Source organism: Octopus bimaculoides, chromosome 7, assembly GCF_046866305.1.
Source record: "Octopus bimaculoides isolate indiv1 chromosome 7, ASM4686630v1, whole genome shotgun sequence".
Taxonomy (NCBI): Eukaryota; Metazoa; Mollusca; class Cephalopoda; order Octopoda; family Octopodidae; genus Octopus; species Octopus bimaculoides.
The window spans coordinates 62,352,894-62,366,307 of NC_142934.1; the positions used below are offsets into that span (position 1 = coordinate 62,352,894).

General features: G+C 37.5%; 1 protein-coding gene across 50 annotated transcripts in view; it reads right to left on the reverse strand.

Moving 5' to 3' along the window:
* Nucleotides 1-13,414, reverse strand: part of LOC106874649 (protein FAM135A) — a 293,022-nt gene that overhangs the window by 10,599 nt on the left and 269,009 nt on the right. For all 50 annotated transcript variants that reach the window (XM_089355425.1, XM_089355405.1, XM_089355400.1 and 47 more), the window contains 4 exons: nucleotides 8,960-9,019; nucleotides 4,351-4,463; nucleotides 3,213-3,304; nucleotides 410-510 (listed from right to left, as the gene is read on the reverse strand). In XM_089355425.1, coding sequence (XP_089211551.1) covers nucleotides 410-510; nucleotides 3,213-3,304; nucleotides 4,351-4,463; nucleotides 8,960-9,019 — 366 coding nt within the window. The remainder of the gene's footprint in view (nucleotides 1-409; nucleotides 511-3,212; nucleotides 3,305-4,350; nucleotides 4,464-8,959; nucleotides 9,020-13,414) is intronic.

The following is a 13,414-nucleotide window of genomic DNA, read 5'->3' on the forward strand; positions in this document are numbered from 1 at the left end:
GTAACTTGTGACTTATGAAAAGAGAACTTTAGATTACTCAGAATGTATAAAACAAGGGCTAACAGAAAGTCGGAAAATAAACATGGGGGGAGGTCTAATTCTTTAAGCATTTAAATCTATCATACCCAACCCAAATATTTTACCTGCTTCTTACAATTACCCCACAATGTTATTCTAAAACTAAACAATTATATCACTGAAATTTTAAAATTACAATACAATGCCTGGTTAATGCAAAGCAATGTTAATAAATAAGCATTACATTTGATAGAGTAATTTGAATGCTAAAAGGTTAAGATAAACTTATGAAAATGCTTTGGACAAGCAAAGGGTTAAAGAATGTATCAAAAGGAAAAAAAAAAAAAATCTGAATAGATGTGAAACTTGTGTAGAAGTGTTTAATTATTACCTGATTCTGGATGGTGGCCGTAAATCATACATGTGGACATAGCAAAGAATTTCATTCACTAATCTTGTTGTCATCAACTCAAAATCAGCAAATGTGTCTGTCTGTAAAAGTCATAGACAATAGCATTATATGGAAGCCAAGACTAGAATAATAGACTTAACAAATAACATTCATTTATTTATGTTTTAAAAGTCTGTTTGAGATGGATTAAGACAAATTAAAACTTAAGAAACTCCTGAAGCTATTTTAAAAACAACTGTAACATAAAGTCTAACAAGTAGTAACTTTATTTTTTGCTTTTCCATTAAATTTATTATTAAATCCCTAGTACATTATTTACATTATTTACATTTGATGGATATTTGTCCTCATCTTGTTTGTTGTTAACACAACGTTTCGGTTGATATACCCTCCAGCCTTCATCAACGTTTTGGCCAATATTCCCTCCTGCCTTAACCACCACGTGGTTAAGAGTGTGGGCTACTAACCCAAGATTTCAAGTTCAATTCCAGGCAGTGACCAGAATAATAATAATAATAATAACAATAATAATAATAACATTGAAAAATACCTTAGGAATGAGAACCCAGGTTCAAAATTTCCCCAAAACACCTGATGAAGGCTGGAGGATATATCGGCTGAAACGTTGTGTTAACAACAAAGAAAATGAAGTCAAATATCCGTCAAATGTAAATAATGTACATAATTCCTCATCTCTTAAATATAGACCTGCAAATCCCTGGTGTTCGAAAGTAATAGCTCCCACCGGCTTAAGATCCTATATAGTGGCAATCTTACTGGAACTATTAATTTAGCACTTAATTCTGGAATGTAGGGCTAAATGACACAATTACTGTTAACAGGCATACATACAAACATATATACATGCTTGCATGTACAAATACACTTGGGCACACATGTACAAGCACACACATACATAATTGATCTTAAAACTTTTATTGTTATTAAAAAACAGTAATTTTATCAAAACAGTAATTTTATCAAAACAGTAATTTCTTATAACAAAATGGCTGAATAAAACAGTTCACCTTGCTCTAAATCAATTGTCATAGATTCAATCAGACTCTCACTTTTTCCTTTTTGCTATTTAAATGTATCTGTCCCTTATTTACATTTATAATGAATTTATAGAAAATTAGTTTTATTGACATATTTTTATCACAAGCATGTATTAGAGAGAAGAAAATGTAGCCACCTGGACTCAGTGATTTAAATGTTCCAACTATTAGTACATTGTGTATACTTTGCTTTAGTCTATATCAGTGAGAAATAGCTGCCAGTATCAATTCATAGTAAATAAAATCGAAGTAGTCATCACTTTTTATCAATATGTTGGAGATGAGGAACATGTATCATCATCATCATCATCATCATTTAATGTCTGTTTTCCATGCTGGCATGGGCTGGGTAGCTTAACAGGAACTGGTAAGACCAAGGAGTGCAGCAGGTTCCATAGTCTGTTTTGGTTTGATTTCTATAGCTGGATGCCCGTCCTAGTGCCAACCATTTCACAAAGTGTACTGAATGTTTTTTTTTTACATGGCACCATCACCAGTGCCTTTTACATGGCACCAGCACAAGGTTCCTTATGTATGGATATTTGTGTGTGGGGCATTGAATGTGTTAACTAGAAGTATGTAAGTTGCAGAAGACTGCAGTCATCAGCTATGCTTGTTTCCAAAATAGTGTTGTTGTTTAGCCCAAGGTCAAAGCTGGTTAAGCAGACCTATGATCACAAGTAATCCAGACATTCCCAGACCATTTTATTAATTATATATCATGTGTCTAGTCTAAAGGATAAAGACCCCCTTCAGTCATGAATGACCACGAGACAGCATCTAGAAAGTTACCCTCTGAAGCACAAGTCCAGGCAAGGTTGCTTACGGAAGACCAGCAGTCACCCATGTAGACCAGCCCCCCCCCTCTCCATGCCACTGATGTTATCCAAGGGAAAGGCAAACGCCGATACAGCTTGGCACCAGTGACGTTGCAACTCATTTCTACAGCTGAATGAACTGAAGCAATGTGAAATAAAGTGTCTTGCTCAAGAACACAATACACAGCCCAGTCTGGGTATTGAACTCACTACCTCACGATTGTGAGTCCGACGCTCTAGCCACTGAGCCATGTGCCAACTACATTATATGTATGTCTTTCATTGTCTAAGCTGCTATTAGTAATGGCGTTTAGCCCTGATAGACATATTTTCAGAGTAGCAAAACAAATGTGATAAACCAGATTATATATTTTCATTCAAGATTTTGTGACCAGAAAAAAAAAAAAAAACTCTTCATTTTGATACAGTGTCTCATCAAAAAAATGCTGTTTTTTACATGATAACACTTTTGTCAGTTATACAAATCATCATCATCATTTAATGTTCACTTTTCCATGCTTGCATGGGTCAGACAGAGTTTACTGAGGCAGATTTTCTATGACCAGATGCTCTTCCTGTTACCAAACCATACCTGTTTCCAAGCAAGGTAATATTTACCTATGGCCAAACATGTTTTCACAGAATATTGGAAATGAATATCACTCCTTACATGAGAGTTACAATCATACATACATCCATGGCAGGCTCCTTTCAGTTTCTGTTAACCAATTCCACTCACAAAGCTTTGTTCAACACAGGACTGTAGTAGAAGACACTTCCCAGGTGCCATACAGTGGAACTGAACCCAGAAGCATGTGGTTGGTAAACAAAGTTATTATCACACAGCCATATTTATGTAATTATATGCTAAATGAAGGAACTGATATAAAACAAAAAGAGTCTTACTTGATTGCGCTCAGACATAACAAATTCTATCCGATGTCCAGGTAAAGCCATTTCAATATATGTACGAACCAATCGTAAATCAGAACTGTTACCTAAATATCAGAAAAATTATACTCTGTCATAATGTCATTGCAATTTTGATAGTTTCGTATTATTTCCTGGTAAAAGAATGGCAACTTTAAATTTTAATGCTACTATTGCTATGTAAATGATAAAGATTTCTTATGACCAAAGGAACAGAATCAATTAAATCAATATTAGTACCTTATGGAAGCTTATTTTAATAAACCTAAATGGTTAAACCCTAATACAGCTGAGTACATTGCATAAATCAACAATTTGACAGAATCCATTTTATTGTGAACAAATCAGCTTTTAAAATGTAGTTTGATATGTTCTTCCAGAACATGTTCATATTCTAGAAAATATCCTATATGCTCTATTGACTGGATTTAGAATCACATTTTTCCCAGTTAATATGGGCCAGGTGGTGAGCTAGCAGAAACGTTAGCATGCCAGGCAAAATGCTTTGTGATATTTTGTCTGTCTTTACACTCTGAGTTCAAATTCTGCCAAGGTCAACTTTGCCTTTCATCCTTTCAGGGTCGGTAAATTAAGTACTAGTTGTATACTGGGGTCAATCTAATCGACTGACTCCCGCCCCAAAATTTCTGGCCTTGTGCCTAGAGGAAAAAATAATATGATGGAGGACCACAAAATGAAGGATCAGGTTGAGATCATGTTACTGATGTTTTATGACCAAGACAACTAACAATTGCTATTTTAGACAAGAGAAGACTACAACTAACAACTGCTTTCGAATCCCATTGTATGATGTTCAAATCGTTCCTGGATTACAATATACAGCATGTACCTAGGGTAGATTATTCAGTTGTTGGTGTCACTGCAACAATTCAATGAATTATAGAAAACATGTTTAATATAATATTTAGCTAGCATTTCATCCAATTATCATTTTATCTATGACTTATCTAAGTCTAGATTGATAAATCACCAATAAAGCAATAAGATGGTTAAAAAAACTAGTGAAATTTAGAGGGGAAAAAATCTTTAAATCACATTACAGTTGATTACCGAAGACTGCTTAACAAAGATTATGAAAGACGTATTAACTTACCATCCAAACCATGGACACAGATGATTAAATGTAGATGATCAGAATTACTGTTAGGATCATAATACTGTGGAGTCAAAAAATATGGAATGTCCGAAGCTACTGATGAAAATTCACTGAAGAAGAGAGAAAAATTTATGATTATTAACAAAACTAAAATGTGGAATTGTTTGAATTTTGTGAGGGTGGAACAGTGAGTTTATTATAGTTCCATAAGACCACCAGAGAAGTTATCTGTTCACATTTTGTGACTTTCACTTCATTACATTTGTAACCAAAGCTTTTAATGGGTTAATCTGCCAGATCAGATTGGAGCCTGGTGTAGCCATCTGGTTCACCAGTCCTCAGTCAAATCATCCAACCCATGCTAGCATGGAAAGCGGACATTAAACGATGATGATGATGATGATTATCATCATTATTATTATTATTGGAGTGATGATATTTATGATGTCGATCGTGGTAATGAGAAGGATGATCATCACATTAAGAAGGGAAAAGACGATGATGAGGATAATGATTACAACAAAACAAAACAAAACAACAAAAAAAAACAACAAAACAAAAGAAATATCACTGACATGACATATCATAAAAGAGTATTAATAACAACCAAGCGGAGCAGACAGGAACAACAAGACGTCAGAAAGAAGATTACTGCTTAAAGCTATCAACATTGATGATTCAAGATACAGTTGCATTGATTGTTTATGAAATAAATGTCTCCCTCACTAATAGAATGAATCACCATTAATCACAATTATATGTATTTTTGCCCCCTGTATGGAGGATATTAATATGTCATCATTTGCTATAATATACAAAAGACAATGAACTCAGAATATAGCTAGTGTAAAATGTGTGTGTGCATGTGTATATATATATATATATATATGTGTGTGTGTGTGTGTGTGTGTGTGTGTATACATGTATGTATGTATGAGTGTGTGTGTATAAACACACATACACATATATTTAAATGAATGACAACATGATATGATAAAGTAAAGTACACTCAACAACAATGTATAAGGTATGGATGAAATTAAATAGAAGCAGTAGGATGGTCCAATATGCAAACACCAATACAATGCAATATTGCTGCGCATATATATATATATATATATATCATCATCATCATCATCGTTTAACGTCCGCTTTCCATGCTAGCATGGGTTGGACGATTTGACTGAGGACTGGTGAAACCGGATGGCAACACCAGGCTCCAGTCTGATTTGGCAGAGTTTCTACAGCTGGATGCCCTTCCTAACGCCAACCACTCAGAGAGTGTAGTGGGTGCTTTTACGTGTCACCCGCACGAAAACGGCCACGCTCGAAATGGTGTCTTTTATGTGCCACCCGCACAAGCCAGTCCAGGGGCACTGGCAACGATCTCGCTCGAAAATCCTACAGGAGCCAGTCAGGCGGTACTGGCAACGGCCACGCTCAAAATGGTGCATCTCATGTGCCACCCGCACAAGAACCAGTCCAGGGGCACTGGCAACGATCTTACTTGGCTTGCCGGGTCTTCTCACGCACAGCCCATTTCCAAAGGTCTCGGTCCGTAGTCATCGCCTCGGTGAGGCCCAATGTACGAAGGTCTTGCCTCACCACCTCAGCCCAGGTCTTCCTGGGCCTACCTCTTCCACGGGTTCCCTCAACTGTTAGGGTGTGGCACTTTTTCACGCAGCTATCCTCCTCCATTCTCACCACATGTCCATACCAGCGCAATCGTCTCTCTTGCACGCCACAACTGATGCTTCTAATGTTCAGCTTTTCTCTCAAGATACTTACACTCTGACGGGTATTCACATTGACATTACACATCCAACGGAGCATACTGGCTTCATTCCTTGCGAGCTTACGTATGTCCTCAGCAGTTACAGCCCATGTTTCACTGCCATGTAGCATGGTTGTTCGTACGCATGCGTCATACAGTCTGCCTTTTACTCTGAGTGAGAGTCCCTTTGTCGCCAGCAGGGGTAAGAGCTCTCTAAACTTTGCCCAGGCTATTCTTATTCTAGCAGCTACACTTTCAGCGCACCCACCCCCACTACTAACTTGGTCGCCCAGATAGCGGAAGCTATCGACTACCTCTAGTTTTTCACCCTGGAATGAGATAGAAGTTGTTTCCTGTTTGTTTGCAGTCTTTATTGCACCTGAACATCTGCCACAAACAAAAACTAACTTGCTAGTTAACCTGCCTTTGATGTTGCTGCACCTCTTATGTGTCCATAGCTTGCACCGGGTACATCTTATAGAGTTACTACCTACTCCTTTTCTACATACTGAGCAGGGCCATCTACCTGAAGGGGTTTGTGTTTTATCTACCTTCCTACTTATTAGGATTTTGGTTTTAGCTAGGTTGACTCTAAGGCCCTTCAATTCTAGACCTTGCTTCCACACCTGAAACTTCTCCTCTAGTTCTGATAGTGACTCCGCAATTAGGGCAAGGTCATCAGCATAGAGGAGCTCCCAGGGGCAACCTGTCTTGAACTCCTCTGTGATTGCCTGGAGGACTATGGTAAATAATAGGGGGCTGAGGACGGAATATATATATATATATATAAATTTAACTCCTTTTCTAACATGTGCATGTGTGGGGGTGTATATATACACATATATAGTGCACATATACATACACATCATCATTAACCTCATTATCATTTAATGTCCATTTTCTATGCTGGTATTCGTTGGACAAGTTGACAGGATCCAATGACTGGCAGGATTGTGTCAAACCCCAATGTCAACTCTAGCATGGTTTCTATGGCTGGATGTTCTTCCTAATACCAAGCACTTTACAACATGTACTGGGTGCTTTTTTATCATGACACCAGCACTAGTTAGATCACCAAGCAATTTGCAAGACAAAGGAAAACAAAAAAAAAAAAACCTTCAGCTAAGCAGGAATGTATTTGAGAGACATGAAGTAGCTTCATGCCAAGTGTTTCCTGTATATGAGATAATGATCATCATCATCATTTAATGTCTGTTTTCCATGTTCACATGGGTTAGATGATTTGCCTGGAACTAGTAAAACAGTGGACTGCACCAGGTACCAGTCTGATTTGGCATGGTTTCTACAGCTACAGCTAGATGCCCTTCCTAACCCCAACTACTCTGAGAGTGTAATGGGTGCTTTTTACATACCACTGGCATGGGTGCCATTTACATGACACCAGCAATGGCTATGACTACAATTTTACAGATGCCATTTACATGACACTGACAACAGCCATGACTATGATTTCACTTAGCTTGATGAGTCTTCTCAAGCACGGCATATCGCCAAAGGTCTCAGTCACTAATCATCATCTATTCCAAGATCATGCTTCACCATGTCCCATTTCTTCCTGAGTTTACCTCTTCCACAGGTTTCCTCCACAGTTGTTCTCATCCATATGCATCACATGACCATACCAGCACATTCGTCTCTCTTGCACACCACATCTGATGCTTCTTATGCCCAATTTTCCTCTCAAGACATTCATGCTTCATCATACAACATGTACACACACACATCTATATAGGCACATATCATCACTTTTATCTCTGCCATTCCATGTTTGCAGAATCTTCTCCAACGTACCAACCCTCCACATATCACAGACCATTGCCATCTCCAGTAATTTCAAGGGAGGAACAAATTGATTACATCCTCTCCAGAGCTCAACAGGTACTTATTTTTTCAACCCTGAAAGGATGAAAGGTAAAGTTAACCTCGGCAGCATTTGAACTAAGAATGTAAGACAGATGAAATACCGCTAAGCATTTACCCTAGCATGCTAAACGATTCTGCTGGTTCGCTGTCTTACATTAATGTAAAATATTAAATATTCCTTTCAATCTATAAAGCAAAAATACAACTGAAAGATACTCCTTATGTAACCAAACATTGCTGTTTCATTCCTTGACTTATACATTTAGGAGAAGCAACTGGCTTACTGTATCAATGTAGATATGTAAATATGTAATTTAACAAAGAGAGAAACAGCTGTATATCTTTACATCATTAGACACAAACACAAACAAAGGTAAACTCATACACACATACAAACACACACACATTTTCTTTTTGTTGACCAAATTTTTGCTTCACAAAGTTGTGATCAAGAAAACTGGATATTTATTACAGTCAAATGTGCTGTGCGTGAGAAGACCCGGCAAGCCAAGTAAGATCGTTGCCAGTGCCCCTGGACTGGTTCTTGTGCGGGTGGCACATGAGATGCACCATTTTGAGCGTGGCCGTTGCCAGTACCGCCTGACTGGCTCCCGTAGGATTTTCGAGCGAGATCGTTGCCAGTGCCCCTGGACTGGCTTGTGCGGGTGGCACATAAAAGACACCATTTCAAGCGTGGCCGTTTTCGTGCGGGTGACACGTAAAAGCACCCACTACACTCTCTGAGTGGTTGGCGTTAGGAAGGGCATCCAGCTGTAGAAACTCTGCCAAATTAGACTGGAGCCTGGTGTTGCCATCCGGTTTCACCAGTCCTCAGTCAAATCGTCCAACCCATGCTAGCATGGAAAGCGGACGTTAAACGATGATGATGATGATGATGATGATGATGAAATAAACAAAATACAAAGTAAATGAGTTAAATATACTGACCTGTACAGATGACCCTGGTATTTTAGTTGCTTTTTAAAATTTTCTTTCATAGATGCATAACTACAAAAAAAAAAAAAATACAATAATATTAATTATCATCACCATCATCAATTAATATCTGTCTTCCATGCTGGCATGGGTTGGATGGTTTGACAGAACTGGCCAGGCAGAAGACTGCACCAAGCTTTTCCTAACGCCCTTCCACTTTACAGAGTGGACTGGGTACTTTGTACATGGTACCTGGTGAGGTCTGTTTTGGCATGGTTTCCAAGGCTGGATGCCCTTCCTAACATCAACCACTTTACAGAGTTGGCTGGCTGGTGGTAATATTAATTTCTTACACTGGCACAAAGTCACAAATTTCTTTATGCAAGAAGAACAAATTAAATTGAAATCAATTTTCAGTATATTACTGGTACTTATTTTATCAACCATAACAGGATGAATGATGAAATCAACATCAGTAGCTTTTGATCTCTGAATACAAAATTTGTGACTAAATACCGCATTACATTTCATCAGGCACTTTGTAGATTCTTCTATCTACCCTCCTGCAATAATAACATAAATAGTAATTTTTAGCATAGACACAAGGCTATGTATTTATCAGGAAGATTAAATCAACCCTAATATTTGACTGGTAAATCATTTTTATCATCCCTGAAAAAAATAAAAGACAAAGCTGGCAAAATTGTCAGCACATCAGATGAAATGCTTAGCAGCAATTTGTCCAATTTTACGTTTTGTGTTCAAATGTCTCCAAGTTTGACTTTCATTTTGTCTGGTTTGGGACTTGAACTCTCAATGTAAATGAAATACTGCAAGGCATTTTGTCTGATTCTCTGATGATTCTGTCAAGCCACTATTTATTACATTGACACAGAGCTAAACATCTACATGAAACAGATATAGTCATTTGAGACACGTAACTATTTTATTGTACTTATTCTATCAAGCCAAGAGATTGGAAAATAAAATAAAGTTGATCCCGGCAAGATTTGAACTCAGAATGAAAACAGTACAGGTTTTTTGACTAATCTTTGATTCATGTTTGCCATTCACTACTTGAATGATAATAACAACAACAACAATAGTCAATCATTTTAGGGAAGTGGGTATGTTGATTAAACTGACCCCAGGGCTCAACTGGTCCTTATTTCAATGATCCTGAAAGGATGAAAGGCAAAATCAACCTCAGCAATATTTGAACCGAGAAGCTAAAGACAGAAGAAATATCACTAAGCGACGCACTAATGATTCTACCAGCTCACTAACTTAATAATAATAATCTTTCCTATTATAGGCACAAGGCCTGAAATTCGGAGAGAGGGGCTAGTTGATTACATCGAGCCTGGTGCTTAACTAGTATTTATTTCATCAACCCCAAAAAGATGAAAGGCAGTCAGAAAGTAGAGATGGACAACATGCCACTAAACATTTTGTCTGGTATGCTAACAATTCTGCCATCTCAATGCCAAAATAATAATAATAATAATGATAATAATAATAATAATAATAATAATAATAATAATAATAATAATAATAATCCTTTCTGCTATAGGCACAAGGCCTGAAACTTTGGAGGGTGGGAAAAGTCAATCAAATCAACCCCAGTGCTCAACTGGTCCTTATTTTATTGACCCTGAAAGGATAAAAGGCAAAGCCAACCCCAGCAGAATTTGATTTCAGAACCTAAAGGACAGATGAAATGCCAGGAAGCATTTCGCCCAGCTTGCTGACAATTTTGCCAGCTCACCATCTTAAATTAGAATGATGATGTTGATTCCTTTATTTAATGAAGGCAATTAAATAAAGAACAAACCAATACAAATATACAAATGAACATATACAGAGCTATGAATTTCAAAGAAGCATATGTTGATAAAACAGATCTAGTATCTGATAGACACTTTCATTAAGAAGTAATATTAAAAGTGGGTGGTAGGTGAGTAATCTTAATATATAAAAGCAATCGTTACATTGTCACAACAGCCATTTAAAACAGCTTTTACTTTGTGACCGTTTTGTATGCTACAAACTAGAAGAAATGTAGACATGGCATAAAGTGCAGATATGGCAGTGTGGTTAAGAAACTTGCTGCCCAACCACATGGTTTCAGCTTCGGTCCCAATCAGTGGTACTTAAGTGTCGTCTGCTATAGCTCCAAGTTGACCAAAACCTTGCCAATGGACTTGGTAGACAGAAACTAAAAGAATCCCATTGTGTATGTGCGTGTGTGCATGCATGCATGCAAGTGCATGTGTGTGTGTGTGTGTGTGTGTGCATCCATGGGTGTGTGTGTTTATGTCACCTAGTGTTGACATTGCACAATAGTTGTTAACAAGTGTCACCCTCATAGAAGTGGTGTCATCCATTCCCTATTTCCCTCAAAAACATATATTGTCATGGGGAAATATTACCTTACTTGGAAACATAGGAGTCAGTGACAGGAACAACATTTGGCTACAGAAAATCTGCCTCAGCAAAATTCCATCTGATTAGACATTAAAGCAGTGGGGGGGGGGGGGGGAGATTCTAAGATAGAATTCCTTCAATTCAAAGACAGCTATTGGTCAGTTTTCTAAAGACTATGAAAGAGAAGTGTTTTCTTGATCTAATTTTTTGAATTAAATGAGTTTTTTTTTTGCGTGTGTGTGTTTAAAGAAATAATATTTTAGGTAGTTGATGTTGTACTTGGTTACCTACAATCCAGTAACTGACATGTAATAGGAGTATTCTGTCTGCCACATGGCCAGGTACCATTTCAAAACAACAGCCAACAGCCAAAGATTGATCATAGTAATAGTCAACAACAATGATGTACAAATTTGTACATCATCTTGTTCATGATTCAGAATGAAGTTCATTTCTTCCCCATTATTTAATTATATAAATGTTGTTATCTTGTTTATTCACCAATTCATTTTCTTACCCTCCCCACCCCCACTCCTTTCTGATAGTAAGATATCCTTGTATCCCCGAAGAAGAAAAGACAATGGGATGAGAAAAAGAAAATTAGTTGAGTTGAACAGGTTCAGCTTGCAGAACTAACAAATAAACATGTCTATTTATGTATTTGCTGCATTTCATTTAATCAATTTCTTAATATCCATTTTAAAGTCAACTATACACAAATTAGAAGAAAATAACTTTGATTTAAATATACAATAAAGATCTCAATATAATAATCATCCTTGAAGCTATGCTGATGAGGTATACATATCAAAACATGTCTGCAGATAATAGAAAGAATCCTTTCCATACACACAATCTAATAGAATTTCACTTTGAGTGCATTAATTACTTATATCCTTGAAGAGGAAAAGAGAGTGGAAGATAACTATAGTACTCAGCTACCGGAATGGAATAAAGAGTAAGGAAATGACGTGATGAGCGAATGATACAATACTTTGCTAATTACTTAATAACTTCCGTCATTACGTATGGAACTGATTAACCCTTCTGCTATATTTTTGTTGGAATGCACTACTTTTGTCCTTATTGGTTTTAAGTTTTAGCACAAGGCCAGTAATTTTGGAGAGGGGGGGGGGTAAGTTGATTACATCGACCACAGTGTTAAAACTGGTACTTATTTTATCAACCCCAAAAGGAGGAAAAGCAAAGCCGACCTCAGTGGAATTTGAACCTAGAATGCAAAGACAAGCAAAATTGCCACTAAGCATTTTGCCTGGCTTGCTAACATTTCTGCCAGCTCACTGTTTTTACTTTTGTCATTATTAAAGCTGGTGGAGGCACAATGGCCCAATGGTTAGGGCAGCGGACTCACGGTCATAGGATCACGGTTTCGATTCCCAGACCGGGCGTTGTTAGTGTTTATTGAGCGAAAACACCTAAAGATCCACAAGGCTCCGGCAGGGGATGGTGGCGAACCCTGCTGTACTCTTTCACCACAACTTTCTCTCACTCTTACTTCCTGTTTCTGTTGTGCCTGTAATTCAAAGGGTCAGCCTTGTCACACTGTGTCACGCTGAATATCCCTGAGAACTACGTTAAGGGTACACGTGTCTGTGGAGTGCTCAGCCACTTGCACGTTGATTTCACAAGCAGGCTGTTCTGTTGATCGCATCAACTGGAACCCTTGACGTCGTAAGCGACGGAGTGCCAACAACATTAATTGGGTGCAGGTATTTGCATGTGAGGGGTAATCTTTTTTGTTTTGTTTTCGGAAGTTTCAACTTGTCAAGTTTGTTGTAGCTTTTATTAATTTGTCTTTTATTTATTTCCCCCCCCCCCTTTTCAAATTAAAATCTGGTTTATTTATATATTATCACTATTTTCCCATGTGAATGGCAGTAGTGAAGTGCACTGCAGATGCAGTTCATTATGCATTTATAAGTCTCAAAGTATACCTTCCTTTAGGTTGGTACAATGCAGTGTAATATTTGCAGAGGTGGAAATATAACTGAACACATTGAATCTACTTAACATGGTTAT